Below are 15,319 nucleotides of genomic sequence, written 5' to 3'. Positions count from 1 at the left end.
TTGATGTGGAACAGCTGAATTTTGGGGGTCAATGTCCCCTTTTTGCCAGTGTTTGAAATCACAGAATAAGTGGAGTTGGAAGGGACCCACAAGGATCATCGAGTCCAACTGGCTGTTGACGGTGCAATTCTTAACAGGTAGATTGCTCTGGGCACTTTCTGGGTTTTTTTGGAAGTTAATCTGTGGATCAGGTCAGACCCACCAATATTAAACCTCTCAGAGCCACAGAATATCCTGAGCTGGAAGGGACCCACAAGAACCATTGAGTCCAACTCCTGGCCCTGCACAGGACACCCGACAATCCCACCATGTCCCTGAGAGTGTTGTCCAAGCATTTCTTGAACTCTGGCAGGTTTGGAGCCATGACCAGAGTTTGTCTCATTGTCTGACTGTGTTTTTCTTGTCTCCTTGGCAGGTCTCCATGGAGCAACAAATACGACCCTCCCCTGGAGGATGGTGCCATGCCATCGGCTCGCCTGCGCAAGCTGGAGGTGGAAGCCAACAATGCCTTTGACCAGTACAGAGACTTGTATGTCAGTTCTACCCTCCAGAGCCCTCTCTTTCTTTGTTTCCCTCAGCAGACACGGTCTGACATGTGGTCCCTACCCCAGGGTGTAGAAGGAGGGGAGGCAGTGCTGATTTAATGATCCAAAACATGATCAAATCTGTCAGCTCATGCTAAAGGCAGATGCTGAGGTGCTTCCCTGCCTCCCTCCCCCCTCTAACAAATTGACGGTATCTTTGTCCTAGAGTGACCTGTGTTTTCTTCGATCTTCAAGTTCAGTCTTGAACCATCTGTATTTTCCATTCCCTCAAGGCTGTACACTCAAAAAATCCATATATTCAGCAGCAACTCTCATATCTTCCAATGAAATGAACACTGAAATGCAGCAGTTGGACAGGGATTAATGTGCTTCTGCTGCAGGATGTTTAGTTAGGCCCTGTCTTGTTAAAGAGGTGTAAAGCAGAGGAATTAATAGAGCATATGTAAGATAAATGTAGATTAGGCAGTGGCTTTTTTTAAAGCAGCAATAGGAAACTGTCTGGGGGACTTCTCAGGTGAACAGTTTTTCTAAAAATTAGGATTGCACTGGTCTTGCACTGCAGTTAATCCAGGGTCTTGAGATGTGGTCAGGTTTAGCTGTTGTGTTTGGAGACTAAGGTCTTCTAAGCAGTGCTGAGATGGACATAGTAATGCTAAATCTAAACAGCAAGGGAGTGTTGAAAAGCAAAATGAACTAGTAAGTTTATCCAATACTGAGATACTTCCTTGCTGGAGATGTCTAACAACCATGAACAAGGTGAACAACCTTCATTGCTGCTTCATGTTGCCCAAAACGAGATAAAACACATCCTTAGATGTAGTTCATCATGTTACAGTGCTGACAAAAGCACATTTAAAGGAAGTTTTCTTGCTCGATTTTGTGGCTCGATGCAAGTGTAGCCTGTCCAAATGTGTAATCGTCGTACTTGTGTTACAGGTATCAAATTTTTACTTCTTTCCATGCATTATTTTCATAGCCGTTCAACTTCTCCTGTAAGTAACAGTTGTTATTGCTATCTGAACTGACTGGAAGAAAGGAATTATGCCTATTCAGCAAAGCCAAGCTTGCAGTTATTCCCCAGATGCAGAACAGACCAATAAGTTTTTTAATACCCTAAGATGAAAATAAGGTGGTGTATGAAACCAGGGTTGTCTGTTTAAATCCCTCTCTGCTCAGATGACTGTGAAGTCAGGACTGGATACAATAACTTCTTTAAACAGCTTTAATTTGCTGGAAGGAAAGCCGGGGGCAGGTTACTCTGAGTGAGGGGAATCTACTGAGCCCTGCTCAGCTTGGGGTACAGCAGTAATCTTAATATATTGTGTGGGGGGGAAAAAAGGTGAGATTGTACCAAATTCATCTTTCAGTTTGTCAGTGCAACTTTTATAGGCAGGACATGGGAGGGGTCTGGGAAGGATTCATTTGGTGTCAGCAGCCAGGAAGGACAGAGGCAGCACAGGACTAGATAAGCACACCTGTCAGTACAGTGGCATTTTGATGCCACTTATGATCTCAAAAATGGGTGAGAAAAAGGGAACAAGGGTGGCTTATGTTTTGCAGAGCACTGTAAAAATTTAGCGTTTGTGGAAAGGATTTACAAAGTTAAGGAAACTTAACCTTAGTATCTGGAAGTTAAGTAATGATTTGTAATTTACCGTCAACAGAGATGTGGAGAGAAACAGGCTTTTGCTCTTGCAGTAGGCCTCTGCAGTTCCCTTAATAACACAATTGGATTTTTGTGTTTTGACAGCAGAAGCTTAATTTTTACTTGGAGATCAGAGGAGGGGAAATTCGGGGGGGTAACAAGTGCCAGCTTCTCTCAGTGCTGCTCTTGCCAACACTTCAGGTTGGGAAGGACTGCAACAATTCCTCACACAGCAGCTGCTGGAGCCACATGGGAGTCTGGAGTGTGGGGAGGGTTGTAGTGAGAATAAGATGGCAATGTCAGTGATGTAATTCCCAGAGTCTGGAAATTAATCCTGGGAAGGCACTGGAAAGCCACGAGTGGATTTGAGCCAAGTGATGTTGATTAAAGGTGTCACTGCCCTGCTGGTCTGGCAGCTTGTGGTGCTGGGAAGGGAGGGCCCAAAGCATCAGCTCCATGACAGAGATTCCAGAGCCAGTGACAACAGAGCTTTTCCAGCATTGTGAAACACTTCAGGCTCATTGGAAAGTTTTGTCATGTTAATCAAAGAACTAAGTAGTCTGCTGGCAGCACATGGGACTGTATCTTTTGTGAAAATTTTGATTTCTGGTAGATGGGGAGGTTTCTTCCAGGTTCACCTTCCAGGAACACGGTGATCATAATGTAGGCTGGATGCAGAAAAACTAAATATTGAGTTGACCTGCAGAGACTGATTGTTTCTGTTCACTCTGATGGGGTTGTCTCTCCAAACAGACCATTCATAGGTGCCACCAAGGTAATTGATACTCCACATCACAAACTCTTTCTTAAAAAATACGAGTTTTAAGTGCAATGGCTGCAGATTAAGAGGATGAACATTATACTGAGGGAGAAGCCTCCAATGTGACACATCACCAGCAGTCCCTTAAGAGACCTTCCACTATCCCAGGTTGCTCCAAGCCCCATCCAACCTGGCCTTGGACACTTCCCAGGATGGGGCAGCCACAGCTTCTCTGGGGACCCTGTGCCAGGGCCTCCCCACCTTCCCTCACAGGGAAGAATTCCTTCCCAATATCCCATCTAACCCTGGCAGTTTGAAGCCATTCCCCCTTGTTCTGTCACTCCAGGCCCTTGTAAATATCTCTCTCCATCTTTCTTATAGCTCCTTCAGGTACTACAGTTAGGTCACCCCAAAGTTTCTCCAGGCTGAACACCCCCATTTCTCTCAGCCTTTCCTCACAGGAGAGGTGCTCTCAGAGGGTGCTCTGCATGGGGCTCACTTCACTCCTCAGCTTTAAAATACATCTAATACTGGTCATTGCAGCAGGGAATGGAAGAGGAAGACTACCTTTCTGTGAATAAATAAGTACTTCTGAGAGTGTCTGCTCTTCCCACTCTGCTTTCTGCATGTGGCCCAAACCTCCTCTGGATTATCTCCCATTTTAAGCACAGAAAAGCACAGATAAACACAGAAAAGTGCTGATATCTCACAGAATTTGTCTTGGGCCTCTCCCAACACTTCAGATCATTTCAGTTTTCCCTTGAATCAGTTCCGCTTGGCCCCCGCACCATTCCTTTTTAGATTTCTCCTTTAATCAGGTGTGGAAAGTCTCCACCTCTGTTCAGTGAGTCATTGCATTGTATTTGCCATTTCCCAAGGGGTTGGCACCTGCTACCGTGGGTGTTTTGAGGAAACAGCCTGTTACGGATTTGCTAACTATTTGTGTGAAACTATCCATTTGGATTTGCTTGCTGGGGACCCTAAAATTGAGTTTTGTCCCCAAGAGCTTAGTGGCCAGTGCACTGAGTGACTGTAGTGTGAAAACAAGTTTGGAGAAGTCTTGTAATATTGCATGGGATTCTTTAAAATCATGAAAACTCAAGAGGAATAATTTTGCTGAACCTTCAGTGCCTCTTAACCAGTGCTGAGTTGCTCTTAAGTGTTTGGTTTTTTTAATGCAAACTACCTTTGAGTATCTCTGGAGTTTCCCGCCTTTTCTTCCTGGAGTCATATCCACATCTTTTTGAGTTAAAGAGGGATTATCCCAGGTTTTAATTTCCTCTCTATTCTCTGTGTTAAACAACAAGCATATTTCTGGGTTATCTGTTTTACCAAAATCCATGTCGCTTTCCCAAAAAGCAACTGTTCCATTTGGATCTCCTGCTGCCAAGTTTAACTCAGACACTGCCTGCAACTAATGCCCTGGTATGTTTTTGTTCAGTAGGTTATTATTCCCAGATGGAAGTCTAATATCTTACACCACTCAGTTAGAGCCTTGGCTTTCCACTTCCAATATTGTGAACATAATTTCTTCCAACACATGGTAGTAATTTATTGCCCTTTTCTTGACGTGTGTGCGCTTGATTGAAATCAAAGCGTAATGAGGACCAGGGCATCTGGTTAAATCTCTTCTATTTTAGATTCTGCCTTCCCTTGCTTTGGGTTGAAGATAATCAGGGCTTTAATTAAGTAATCTAATGGCTTTTTGTTGTCTGGAAGAAATAATTTCTGTAGTGATTAAACAAACCTCCCTGGGGAAGGATGCTGCTGCTCTGTCTACAAACAGGATGAGTTTTGGCAACTTTGGGCTGGTTTAGTGAGCTGACATGTATTTAGAAAGCTATTCCTCCTTTTTTTTCTTGGCTTAAATGGGATTTATTGGTGCTTTTGATTTTTAACAACTATAAAAAAAAGATGAAACACTCATCTTAATCGTTCTGCTCCTGAAAATGTTTGTATTCATTAAGTTTTTAGTTCCCTCAACAGAGTAAGCAATGAAACCTTTTGAACTTCTGCTTCTGTCTGTGTTTTGATGTTGATCCATTTTCAGTTTGTTGTATTAGAGCTCTGGACTAGGAATTTGGTAGGAGCGAAAGGAGGTCTGGGAGAGGATTGACCTCTAAAGTGTTTTTGTTGTGTGTAATCCTTTTATTATTGAATTTTGATTGGAATCTGGGCCAGAACAGTTAATCACACTGATTTTGGATGGTGCACCCCTGCCAGCCAAGCATCTGCAATGTTCTTTGCAGAGTGAATAGAACCTAAACTGAGCACCCATCACTGTCCTCTGTTCAGCTGGAGAGGGAGAGGCTGCAGAAACTCCCTGTGTGGTGCCTCAGGAATATGTGGATTGAGGAGCCTTTTGCTAGAGAGCTTGTTTGGGTACTGCCATGAAGTCCCAGTGACAGATGAGTTGCCCTTTCATTTTTAGAGTGCTCAGGGCTGACTTTAATTTTTATTTTTAACTATTGTGTTTAATCTCATGAAACAGCCTTGCTTTGCTGAGCTTCAGGGATGTCTCATTTTGACTCTGACTCACTGCCACTGAACCCTGTGCCACCATCTATACCAAGTATGTTCAGATACCCTGTAAACTGCTGGATGGCTTTCCCTTTTTAGCTGTTTTCACCTTTTTTCTTACTTTATTTTGGATTGTGTGCTCGAACCACCTCTGACACTTGCCTTTATCCACTTGTCTAATTTCCATGAAAGATGGAAATCTCAATTAGTGATGGCCTTGGGCTTTAACTGTTTCAGAGTGCTGCTCCAGTGTCATCTAATTTCTCCTTCTCTGCCTTTGTACATCCCTTTTCCTGGTCTGACAGACCATGAGATCCTCTGAGTGGAGTTCATGCCAATTCAGAAAATACTCTGCACTTCTCACAAGGGTCATAGCAATTGCTGTATTTATCTGTTTGACCAAATTTGATTTTTTTTTGTGCATGGAACAGCACTGATTCCACCACGTAAAGCAGAGCACTAGGTGTAAGAGGTGAGGGTTGGTTTCAGCACAGCCTGCACTGGCACAGGCTGCCCAGAGAAACTGTGGCAGCCCCATCCCTGGAAGTGTCCGAGGCCAGCTTGGACAGGGCTTGGAGCTCACCAAGTGTTGAGGCAGTCGTGAGCTCTTTATATAGGCCCTGTGCTTGTGTTTAGATGTAAACCCAGTTTGCCTAAACTAGAAACCCATGGAAAGCTTTGAAGTGCCTTTATTGCCATTAACTCATTACTGTTCCTCATTACTGGTCCAGCCCTTTGTGCTGCTTTCTCCTGGCCGTGGGAGTTCCTGGGGTTTTCACAGCAAGGGCCTGCAGATTGAATCCAGATGCATTTGTTGTGCATCCTAGCACTAAGGAAACCTGCCTTTCCATCTCCCTGCTGGCTAGGGCTTTGCACAATAGGGTGTGACATCAGGATTATGTCATGTGGGAGATTCTCGCCTCCAGGTCAGGCTGATAAGGACAAGATGAAGTCTCCTCAAACAGATCTAAACCACCAAGACCTTCACTGCTTTCATGTCTGTGTGCTTTTAAAATTACAGCCAGGATGTTTTCCCAAGGAAATTATTTAGATGTGAGAGTAAACAGACCAGTGTTGGGATCCCCTCCTCAACACCCATGGGCAGCTCAGCACTCAAACCAGAATTAATAGTGAAGTTGTTGATGTATATTACATAGATTAGAGCCAAGTTAAAAGAGAGGAAAACGTTAAGTGTACTATCATGCTGGAAAACTGAAGTAGTTGCTTTTCATCTGATTTTTTCCTTTGGGTGCTTCATTTTGGAGCAGCTCTACACACTACATTCTTATCTTCTGAATCGGAGGTACTGGGTGGAGAAGGAGTTTGTCCCTTGGGTTCCCACAGTTCTCTGTGATTACATAAAATCTGAACAGTGGAGAGGGAAAGCTTGGATTAGGAGGTCAGCACTGATGATGCAGCACTATCCTCAAATACCACTTTCTGAAGGCTTTAAATCCCTAGCAAGAAATTACTTACTTCAAAAACAAGGCTAAATTTTAGAATGTCAGTTTATCGTGATCTGGAATTTTTGAACTGGTTGTCTCTAGTAATGCATTATATTATATGTACAGGAATTCACCTCAGGCCCTCACAAATGTGTGGTGTTTTAATGATGAAAATTGAAGACAGAGTAACTTAAGTAACAGCCTTGTTGTGGCATATCTGATATGAGCCTGTTAGAAGAAACGATGGCACGTGACATCTGCAGCCTGCACAGACTTTACCAAACTTAAACCTGGACATAGAAGATTCCTCCTGTCTTCTCCCCTCCTGTCCGTGTTTGAATTCCAGCTGGCAGAGTCTGGAATGTGGTAGACTGTGGGTGGCTGAAGCTCTGGGCTGTCTGTGCCGGCCCAAGGACGCGCGGAGGGAAGAATTTGGAAGCAGTTTGGAGCTTCCTAGTGGTTAATTAACCAGTTACTTCCTTGGACACGTCATAGAGTGACCCATTGTGTCTCTTATTAGGTGGCTAATGGAGCTCTTTCCAGGTCCTTAGTTTCCATCTGCCAAGAGCAATTGGATGGGAAGGAAAATGTGAGCAGTACATGGTTTTCATTAAATAATGAAAGGTGCTAGAAAGCACAAAATGGGAGATTCTGGTAGATTGTTAGCCTTCAGGATCCCATTGTTTGGATACTGTTTTCCTTCCTTGCAGAGTTCCTGTACTTCACAACTCTACTGCACAGTTTGAGTCATCCCACCATGGTCCAGATGTTGCTTTTAAGTACAACTGGCATTGAAGTTACACATACCTAACTGGATTGGTATGTTTGCTCCAGGGATTTTTGCACCTGTGTATGCTGGAAAGAATTCCTGTAAAATACCTGTGCAGAGCCCCCAAGCATAATTTGGGCTGTGTTCATCGAGAGGGGTGCAAAACCCCTGGTCTGTGTACGCAGACATTTTACCTTCTGCATTTTAAGTCTGTGGGTGTTACCCAATTGTGCTCCTGGGACCAGAGAAGGAGGAGAGAGGAATTGTAAATCATCTGGACTCACAGTAGTGGGAGAAGTGTTACATCCTGGTTTGTTCCTAGTACCAACCTTTTATTAGAGAACAGGCTTGTGAAAAAGCTCGTCGGGAGCTGGATGGAGGGTACAGGCAACAAAATTGTTTAGGGACAACTCTCGATGTCCTGAAGAATTTGTTTCCCCCTCACTTGAGGCATGAGATGCAGGGGATTTGTTGAACAGTTTGTGTTTTGGGTTTGGTGGAAGGTGAGTTGCTAAAATTTGCCACTTCCTTCATATTTCTGTTGTGATTCCTGTGCTGGTTTAAAATGACAAGGTGCAGATACAGGGGAAGGACTCCGTGAGAGTTGTGCCAAGTCACTTGCCATTCCAATCACCTGTTTTCCATAATAGTTGGAATGTTTGCTGCCTCGCCTCATGGTTTAGGGAATGTTTTGGGTTGCTGTTAGACACCAGCTTCTCATGAATATGACTTTAGTTATTGTCACTCTTGTAAAAAAAGTGTAGCTGAATACTCAGTATTTTCCTTTGGCGTAGGATTTTAAATGCCAGTTTTCTTGGAAGTCTGTTGATCTGAATAGCTGGAGACATTTCCCTTTCTATGCTGAACTTCTGTAGCTGGAAGAAATAACTATGTGACCTTTAGGGAATAAAGAAAATATATTTTTCTGCTTTAAACAAGCCAGTTTGAAACCCTGTGGAACCCCTTGGAACGTTTGCCGGGCCAGGCTGAGGTTCCAGGTCTTGGTACTTTGGCATCAGGGGTTTGTGAGAGGCAGAAGCCACAGACTTTTTGTCTCTGGCACTCAGCTACTTACTGGAAAATACACAAATGTTTTTCTAGATGAGTGATTTGGTTCTGAAGTGTAATTGAAAGTCAGAGCTTGGTTTTATTGGTGGGTGGTGGAAACTCATTTTCTCCGTCCAGGGTCCAGGATCCGTTTGCGAGGCTTGGGAGGAGCAGAGTGGGATCGGCAAAGTCACAGGGCTTCTTCTGATCTGTCCTTCAGCAGTAAAACAAAGTGATTAATCTGTCCTCCTTTCTTGAGGTCTGTGCTGGAGGCTGGGGGATTTCCTCTCCTATCACATCCCTGTTGAAGTGACAGCTTTGTTCTGGCCACAGGCTCTATTTCATGGATAAAACTCGGGTTCCTCAGACAAGTTTCCATCCTGTGTCTCCACCCACTTCAACTGCAAACACTTCATAAAGCTTTGGATCACTCTTAGCTTAAAGATTTTCTTTTATTCTTGCGTTTGTTGAGTAGGTCAGTCTTAAGTGTGACATTTTTTGTATAAAACAGCTTTTTCCAGGAGTTCTGTGGTTGATGAGTCACGGATATAAAACTTCAGTGTTTGATCATGACATTAAAACTGTAATTGATTCTGAGAGAATGGCTGTTCTGAATTCTGCAAAGAGATTGAATGATTATGTTGGGCCTTAGAGCTTTTAGTCACCTTCCTGGACAACCTTATAAAAAGGTATTTTCCCAGAGATGGAAGAACACTGGCTGCCCTTGGAGAGGACAGGGATGCCATTTGGTCTAGATGATCTTTTAAGGTCCTTCCAACCCAACTGTGATATAATTTATCAGTGTTCTGCTTGTAATTAAGGGATATGGCAACCATAAAACAATGTTTTTCATTGTTTTATAACAAACTTTTATCTTTAGGTAAACCCAGACTGATGCTGATTGAAATATCCTCAGTTGATTGATGCTCTTGGGCGGAAGGGGAGCGATTGCTTTGCCTTGAATTGCTGTTCTTTGAGAGTGGTTTATCCCTTGGAGATGTTTCTGAGGTACTCCATATGAATTCCTGCTACTTCAGGCCTCTTGTGCATCCCAAAAGCATCTGCTGATTCCTTGGATGCTTTGGGAGGGGCCGGTTGCAGTGAGGTGGGAGATCAGTCTCTGCTCCCAGCTAACAAGGAAATGGCTTCAAGTTGTGCCAGGGGAGGTACAGATTGGATATTAGGAAAAAAAATTTCATGGAAAGGGTTGTAAAGCATTGGAGTGGGCTGCCCAGGGAAGTGCCTGGAAGTGTTCAAAAAACATGTGGATGTGGCCCTGGGGGACATGAGTTAGTGGTAAACATGGGTTAGTGGTGGGGCTGATGGTTGGACTTTTGATGATCCAGCCTTAACAATTCAGTGCTTCAAGCTTCCAAAAAAGACAGGTTGCCTTTCCCAGCTGCTGTTGGGCAGGAGGCTAATGCTCCATGAGCAGGGACATCCAGAACAGGCCATCAAGGAAAGAGTGTTTTACTGCAACTCCTGCATGTGGCCTGTGCTCTGCTTTGCCCATCTGCTTCTTTAACAGAGAAGATCCCAGTTTATGCCTTCCTCTTCCAAGCTGGTACCTCTCCTGCTTGGATAAGTGCTGCATATTAGTCCGTGGTGAAGTTCTTGGAGTTAGTCCAGCCTTCCTGCAGCGAATCCAAGTTCATGAATGTGGATTTAAATTCCTCCCAATCTGTCTGTCATCCTGTTTTCTATTATGGAACAGCCAATTAACCTGTGGCACCTCTTTTTTTTTTTTTTTTTTTTTTTGAAGAAAACAGGTTTCAGGGAATGTCCCCCTCTCCAATCATGACTGTCCTGGGTTTAGAAATCCCACTTTAGTGCTGTGTGAGGAAAGGTGAAATCTAATGGAGTGATCAAGAATATATATTTTCTCCCTGTGAAGGAGGAGTGAGTTTTGGGAGTGATTCCGTAGTGCTGAAGCACAGAGGAGGCTTTGGATAATGTATATCCTGGCGTGCCTTGGATCCATACGGGTTCAATCACAGGCATTGTTGTTCCAGTCTCCAGATACTGGATCTGGCTATGGCAAAGCAGCTTTATTGAAATAGCGTGTTGGTATTTAAAACAATATTAATACTATATTTGATTCATTAAATATACAAAGGCAAGTTAAAGCGTTACCATGTGTGAGCTGTTAGTTCTGGCGGGAGGTTCTTCACATGGTTTTATGTGGTTTCAGACAACATTTTAGCACATTCTTAAAATACCCACAAAAGCCTTTATGTAAAATCTCATAAAGGTGAACCACATAAAAAATTATTTTTTTTCCTGTTTCATGTCATTAGGATCAAAGTACAGTAGGTAAGAATAAATTTCCCAAAACCTTGTTTCGGTCCCTCTCTTAATTAACGTTTCATGCTCTAGGAAGGTCATAAAGTGGGTAATGGGGGAACTGTCTGTACACACTGTAATGTTCTAAGGGATGCCAGTTCATTTTGAGTGAATTCACTTTATATATGAAAAAGAATATATATATATATATATATATTATATATATATATAATGTTTATTTTCAAGCAGTCTTGGTCTGAAAGTGGACAGTAACTGCTGTTCTCTGGCCTTTGGTTCCCGCTGCCAAAGGAAGAGACTGGAACTGAGGTTTGCTGCAAGGCTGGAATTCCCATTAACTGCATTAACCAAAATCCACTTGTGAATTCCCCAGAGGATATAAAAAGGGTGTTTGTTGGTGTGGTAGGTTTAAGTTGCCTTTGGAAGTCTGGCTTTGGCATGGCTGTGGAGCAAAGGGCTTTCCTTTCCCAGTAGTGTGTTATCAGTGACTTGACAAATGTCATAGGATGGTGGGTGCATGTTGGGCACTGAACTGCCCAGCAGTGTCACCCATTAAAAATAAAATGCTGTGGTGAGTTGATATGAAGTTGTTTCTCCTGGTTTTGGTATAAACTTGGATGCCTGGAACTAAAGGGAATTGAGGCTCTTTGATGACTGTGCCTTCTTGAAACAACATAGTGGAGTGGTCTGTGGGTGCAGAGAATGTGCTTAAAGTTACCTGTGTTATTTGCATTTACTTCCCAATATCTTTTCTCCTGACTTGTGGGAAAGATGGATTAGTGTCCTTGGATCCACAATACTTCAAAGTAATATGAGAAGTCCAAAATGCATGGTAAATTGAATTTTAAATGTCATTCATAACTGGTAGGCTCTTATTTAGAAAGGAAGGGAGCACAAAGGTGAGAAGATTAATTGACTGAGTTTTCCATGTTGACCATGAAGGATACTTTCCTTTCTTGCAGAAGAGGAGGAACGTGGTCACTTGCAGGTCAGTGTGACAATCAGAGGCAGCAGCATAGACCAGTTTAATGTGCCTGACTCTCTCTCAGCTGCTGGGAACTGTCAATCCTGGCAGCTCCTCATGCCTTTGGATGCTGAGCCGTTGCTCTCCTCCAGACAATGAAAAAGTCTGACTACCAAAATTGTGTCACTGATGATCAGCTGAAGTCGCCTCTCCTCCTTTCACATGGTCGTTCTGTGAGTTCATCCCTGATCTGAGAGTTGTGGGGCATAGAAGAGCATTCCCTTTTCCTTGATCCTCCTTAGGGCTGTTTGGTAACTTGAGAATGGAAACAGTAAAATGCTGTGGGTTACAATTCCAGTTTTCTAGAAGCCAAAATTGCTCCTTTTGTTTCTTTCTTCCAACAGTGTTGGGTTGATTACCATTGTTTTATAAGGTGCATTTTCCACCTGGCACAGGAGGAGCCCAGCACTGATGTCATCCAGAGGGAGTGGGGCTCTGCAGGTGGCATTGCTTTTTTAGTTTTCTGGGTGTACTTTTAGTCCCAGAAACCCGAAATTTAGGTAGTCTGGCTTATTGTATCCTGTAGGTGAAGCTGTAATAATAAAACCTCAACACATCCCTTCATTTCTGAGATCCTTGGTTTCAGTTCAGCTCGCTTTACAGTCAATCAATAAATCAGCTTCACACAAACTTTTGAGGCAGCACCATAAAGCTGTTCACTTGCTCCCTTTTGTCTTAATTAGTGAACTTTGTTGTAAAGAACTTCCAAACTTTGCCAATAGCAAGAGAAAAGGGGGGGAAAAAAGACCAAACTGTAAAATAAAACCTTACTCTGCCCACTTCGTAGCTCGTGCTTTTACCAGCTGTTGTAGTTAATTGGAATCAGAGGAATTGTTTGCTTGGGTCCTGTAGCAATCTGTAACCAGCTCTGCTTCTCACCAGACTTTTATTCTCCTTTAGAGAAATGTACAGGGCTTTTTGTAATTAAAGTCTCTACATTATAAAATGATTGGAACTGCTGTGTTTCTGGGTGTGTAACTGGTGAGACTGTGCTGTCTTACAAGAAAAAATAACCTTTGTTAGGACATAGAAATTCTGCTTATTTAAGATTATTATTGCTACCTGACTCTGGCTTGAGCCCTGCTTGCTTTTAACATTCCTCTTGGATTTCATCCTGCAGGTATTTTGAAGGTGGAGTCTCCTCTGTCTACCTCTGGGATCTGGATCATGGTTTTGCCGGAGTGATCCTCATTAAGAAAGCTGGAGATGGATCAAAGAAGATTAAGGGATGCTGGGATTCTATCCACGTGGTGGAGGTTCAGGTACAGCCTCTGGGGCAGTTGATACACCCAAGTGAAAACAAAACCCAGTTAATTCCAGACAATTAAGGAGCACAGGTGTTCATTGAACAATGCAATATTGTGTCAGGGCTGTAAACTTCTTTCCCCTGTAAATTTTTGAAAATGCCTTGAAGCAATTTGGATGGAGATAAGTCAGGGCCATAATCAAAAAGAATCCCAGAAGAATTGAAAGTATGTTACTTTCTGTGCATGTGATCCTGAGATTATTTTTTTTTAACATAAAGGTCTACAGATAAATATCACTAATTAGGTAATAAAAACAAGGTAATAGAAGGGTAAATTGCTCTAACTAGATGTGCTTTGGAAAATTAGAGAAAATTAGAGGAATGTGCACACAGAATTGTTCTTAAGAAACAGACTGTCCTCTGTGAGTGGGGTTAGACTTACCTGTCCTGTTGCTTGTGGGGTCTGCCAGGCCAGCACCCATTTAGCTTTGGAGGGATTTTAACCTTTTGTCTCTCTTTAACCTTTTTGTTCTCTCACTTCCAGGAGAAATCCAGTGGCCGTACTGCTCATTACAAGCTGACCTCCACAGTGATGCTGTGGCTGCAGACTAATAAAACTGGTTCTGGTACCATGAACCTGGGAGGGAGCCTTACCAGACAGGTATGTCTGTGTCCTGTGCACACCTGGGAATGCCTTTCCCAGTTCCACACCCAGTAGCCCCAGTCAGGCCGAAAAAAGTTGAGTTTGTGAGGTGTTGTATAAGCATCTCTTCTACTGTTCTGCAGCCCAGTGAAATGGTAAATGCAGTGTGTAATTACCAGAAAGCCCCTTGAACTGTGCTTGACAGCAGTGGAGCTTGCAATTAAGAATGTAAAACATTCAGCAGGAGTTTAGACTTGCTTTTAAGTCTTAGTTTGTCTTCCGGTATGCCTAAGTTTTTATCCTCTCATCTGTGTTGCAGATATTTTTATCTATAAGATTTGCCCACTTTCTTACTGGAAGATTCCAATAGGATTATAAAAATACAAGATGACCTCTTCTGTTATGTCTCTCTTTTAAAAGCCAGTTAAACCACCGTGAGCAAACCTGTATTTTGCACTGACTGTAGGATTCTCCTGTCCTTAAACACATCAGTTATCTTTTAGTGTCGTTCTTTAGTATTTTCCTCCTGCAGTATCAGGACTAATTAAAAAAAATCTCCTAAAAAAAACCAAACAAAAACATCTTCTAAACATTTGGCTTTGTCTTTTAGTATCTGTCTTTATTATTTTCCTACTGCAGTACCAGGATAGTGATCTTTAAAAATCTTCTGAAAAAAAAAGATAAATCTCTTCTAAACATTTAGAGGTTTGTGCCAGTGTTAATAACTCTTGAGAGCTGTTTTTCACCAGGAAGGTGCCAGACTGATGGGAATTCAGGCAGTGCTGCTGCCTGAGTCTCTGGGTCTGCTGGGTTGGACTCCCGTGGATGAAGGTGCTTCTGCCCCAGCCCACCTGCCAAAGGCTTTGTGCTGCTGAGGAATTGGTAGGCTGCTTAAGATCTGGGCTCTGAAAGTCAGTGACTTGAGCAGAGTAATAAACTCTGGAGGACAGGAGGCACATTGTAAGGTCATGAGTGACTGGAGAGCTTGGCAGCAGCTAAACTTCTTTATGAGCCTTCCCAGGGCAGAGCGGGGCTTTTCCATACAAAGGACAATGCAGACTCTGTTGAAAACCTCCTGGGTTTGTGCAGGTTTGAGTCAAGCAAAAAGGGTCTGTGATTGCAGAGAGGGACTGAAATTGGGTTACTTCTGCAGAGCTTGCCCTAAACCTGGGCGATTTTTATTTCCACGTTGTTGACTCACGGAAGAAGCTGATGGAAAAGCAGGGGAAGGAAAAAGGCATCTGGAGACAGTTTTGAGCCATTTTTTTGGACTGTTTTAAAATGTTTGCAGTAATTACACCCGAGTTATGGTGACCCGGACAAATATTTAATCCCAGGCCTGGCTAATACTGTAAATCAGAGCTGTGAAGTGCA

General features: G+C 43.0%; 1 protein-coding gene across 2 annotated transcripts in view; it reads left to right on the top strand.

The window, feature by feature from the left end:
* CAPZB (capping actin protein of muscle Z-line subunit beta) overlaps window positions 1–15,319 on the top strand; it is a 57,358-nt gene that overhangs the window by 31,540 nt on the left and 10,499 nt on the right. For both annotated transcript variants that reach the window (XM_018086306.2, XM_018086305.3), the window contains exons 4-6: window positions 416–529; window positions 13,177–13,318; window positions 13,847–13,963. In XM_018086306.2, coding sequence (XP_017941795.1) covers window positions 416–529; window positions 13,177–13,318; window positions 13,847–13,963 — 373 coding nt within the window. The remainder of the gene's footprint in view (window positions 1–415; window positions 530–13,176; window positions 13,319–13,846; window positions 13,964–15,319) is intronic.

This window comes from Manacus vitellinus, unplaced genomic scaffold (genome assembly GCF_001715985.3).
Source record: "Manacus vitellinus isolate BGI_N305 unplaced genomic scaffold, ASM171598v3 scaffold_92_pilon, whole genome shotgun sequence".
NCBI lineage: Eukaryota > Metazoa > Chordata > Aves > Passeriformes > Pipridae > Manacus > Manacus vitellinus.
Note: the sequence above shows the minus strand (reverse complement) of the source record. Positions and strands in the feature narration are given on the sequence as shown.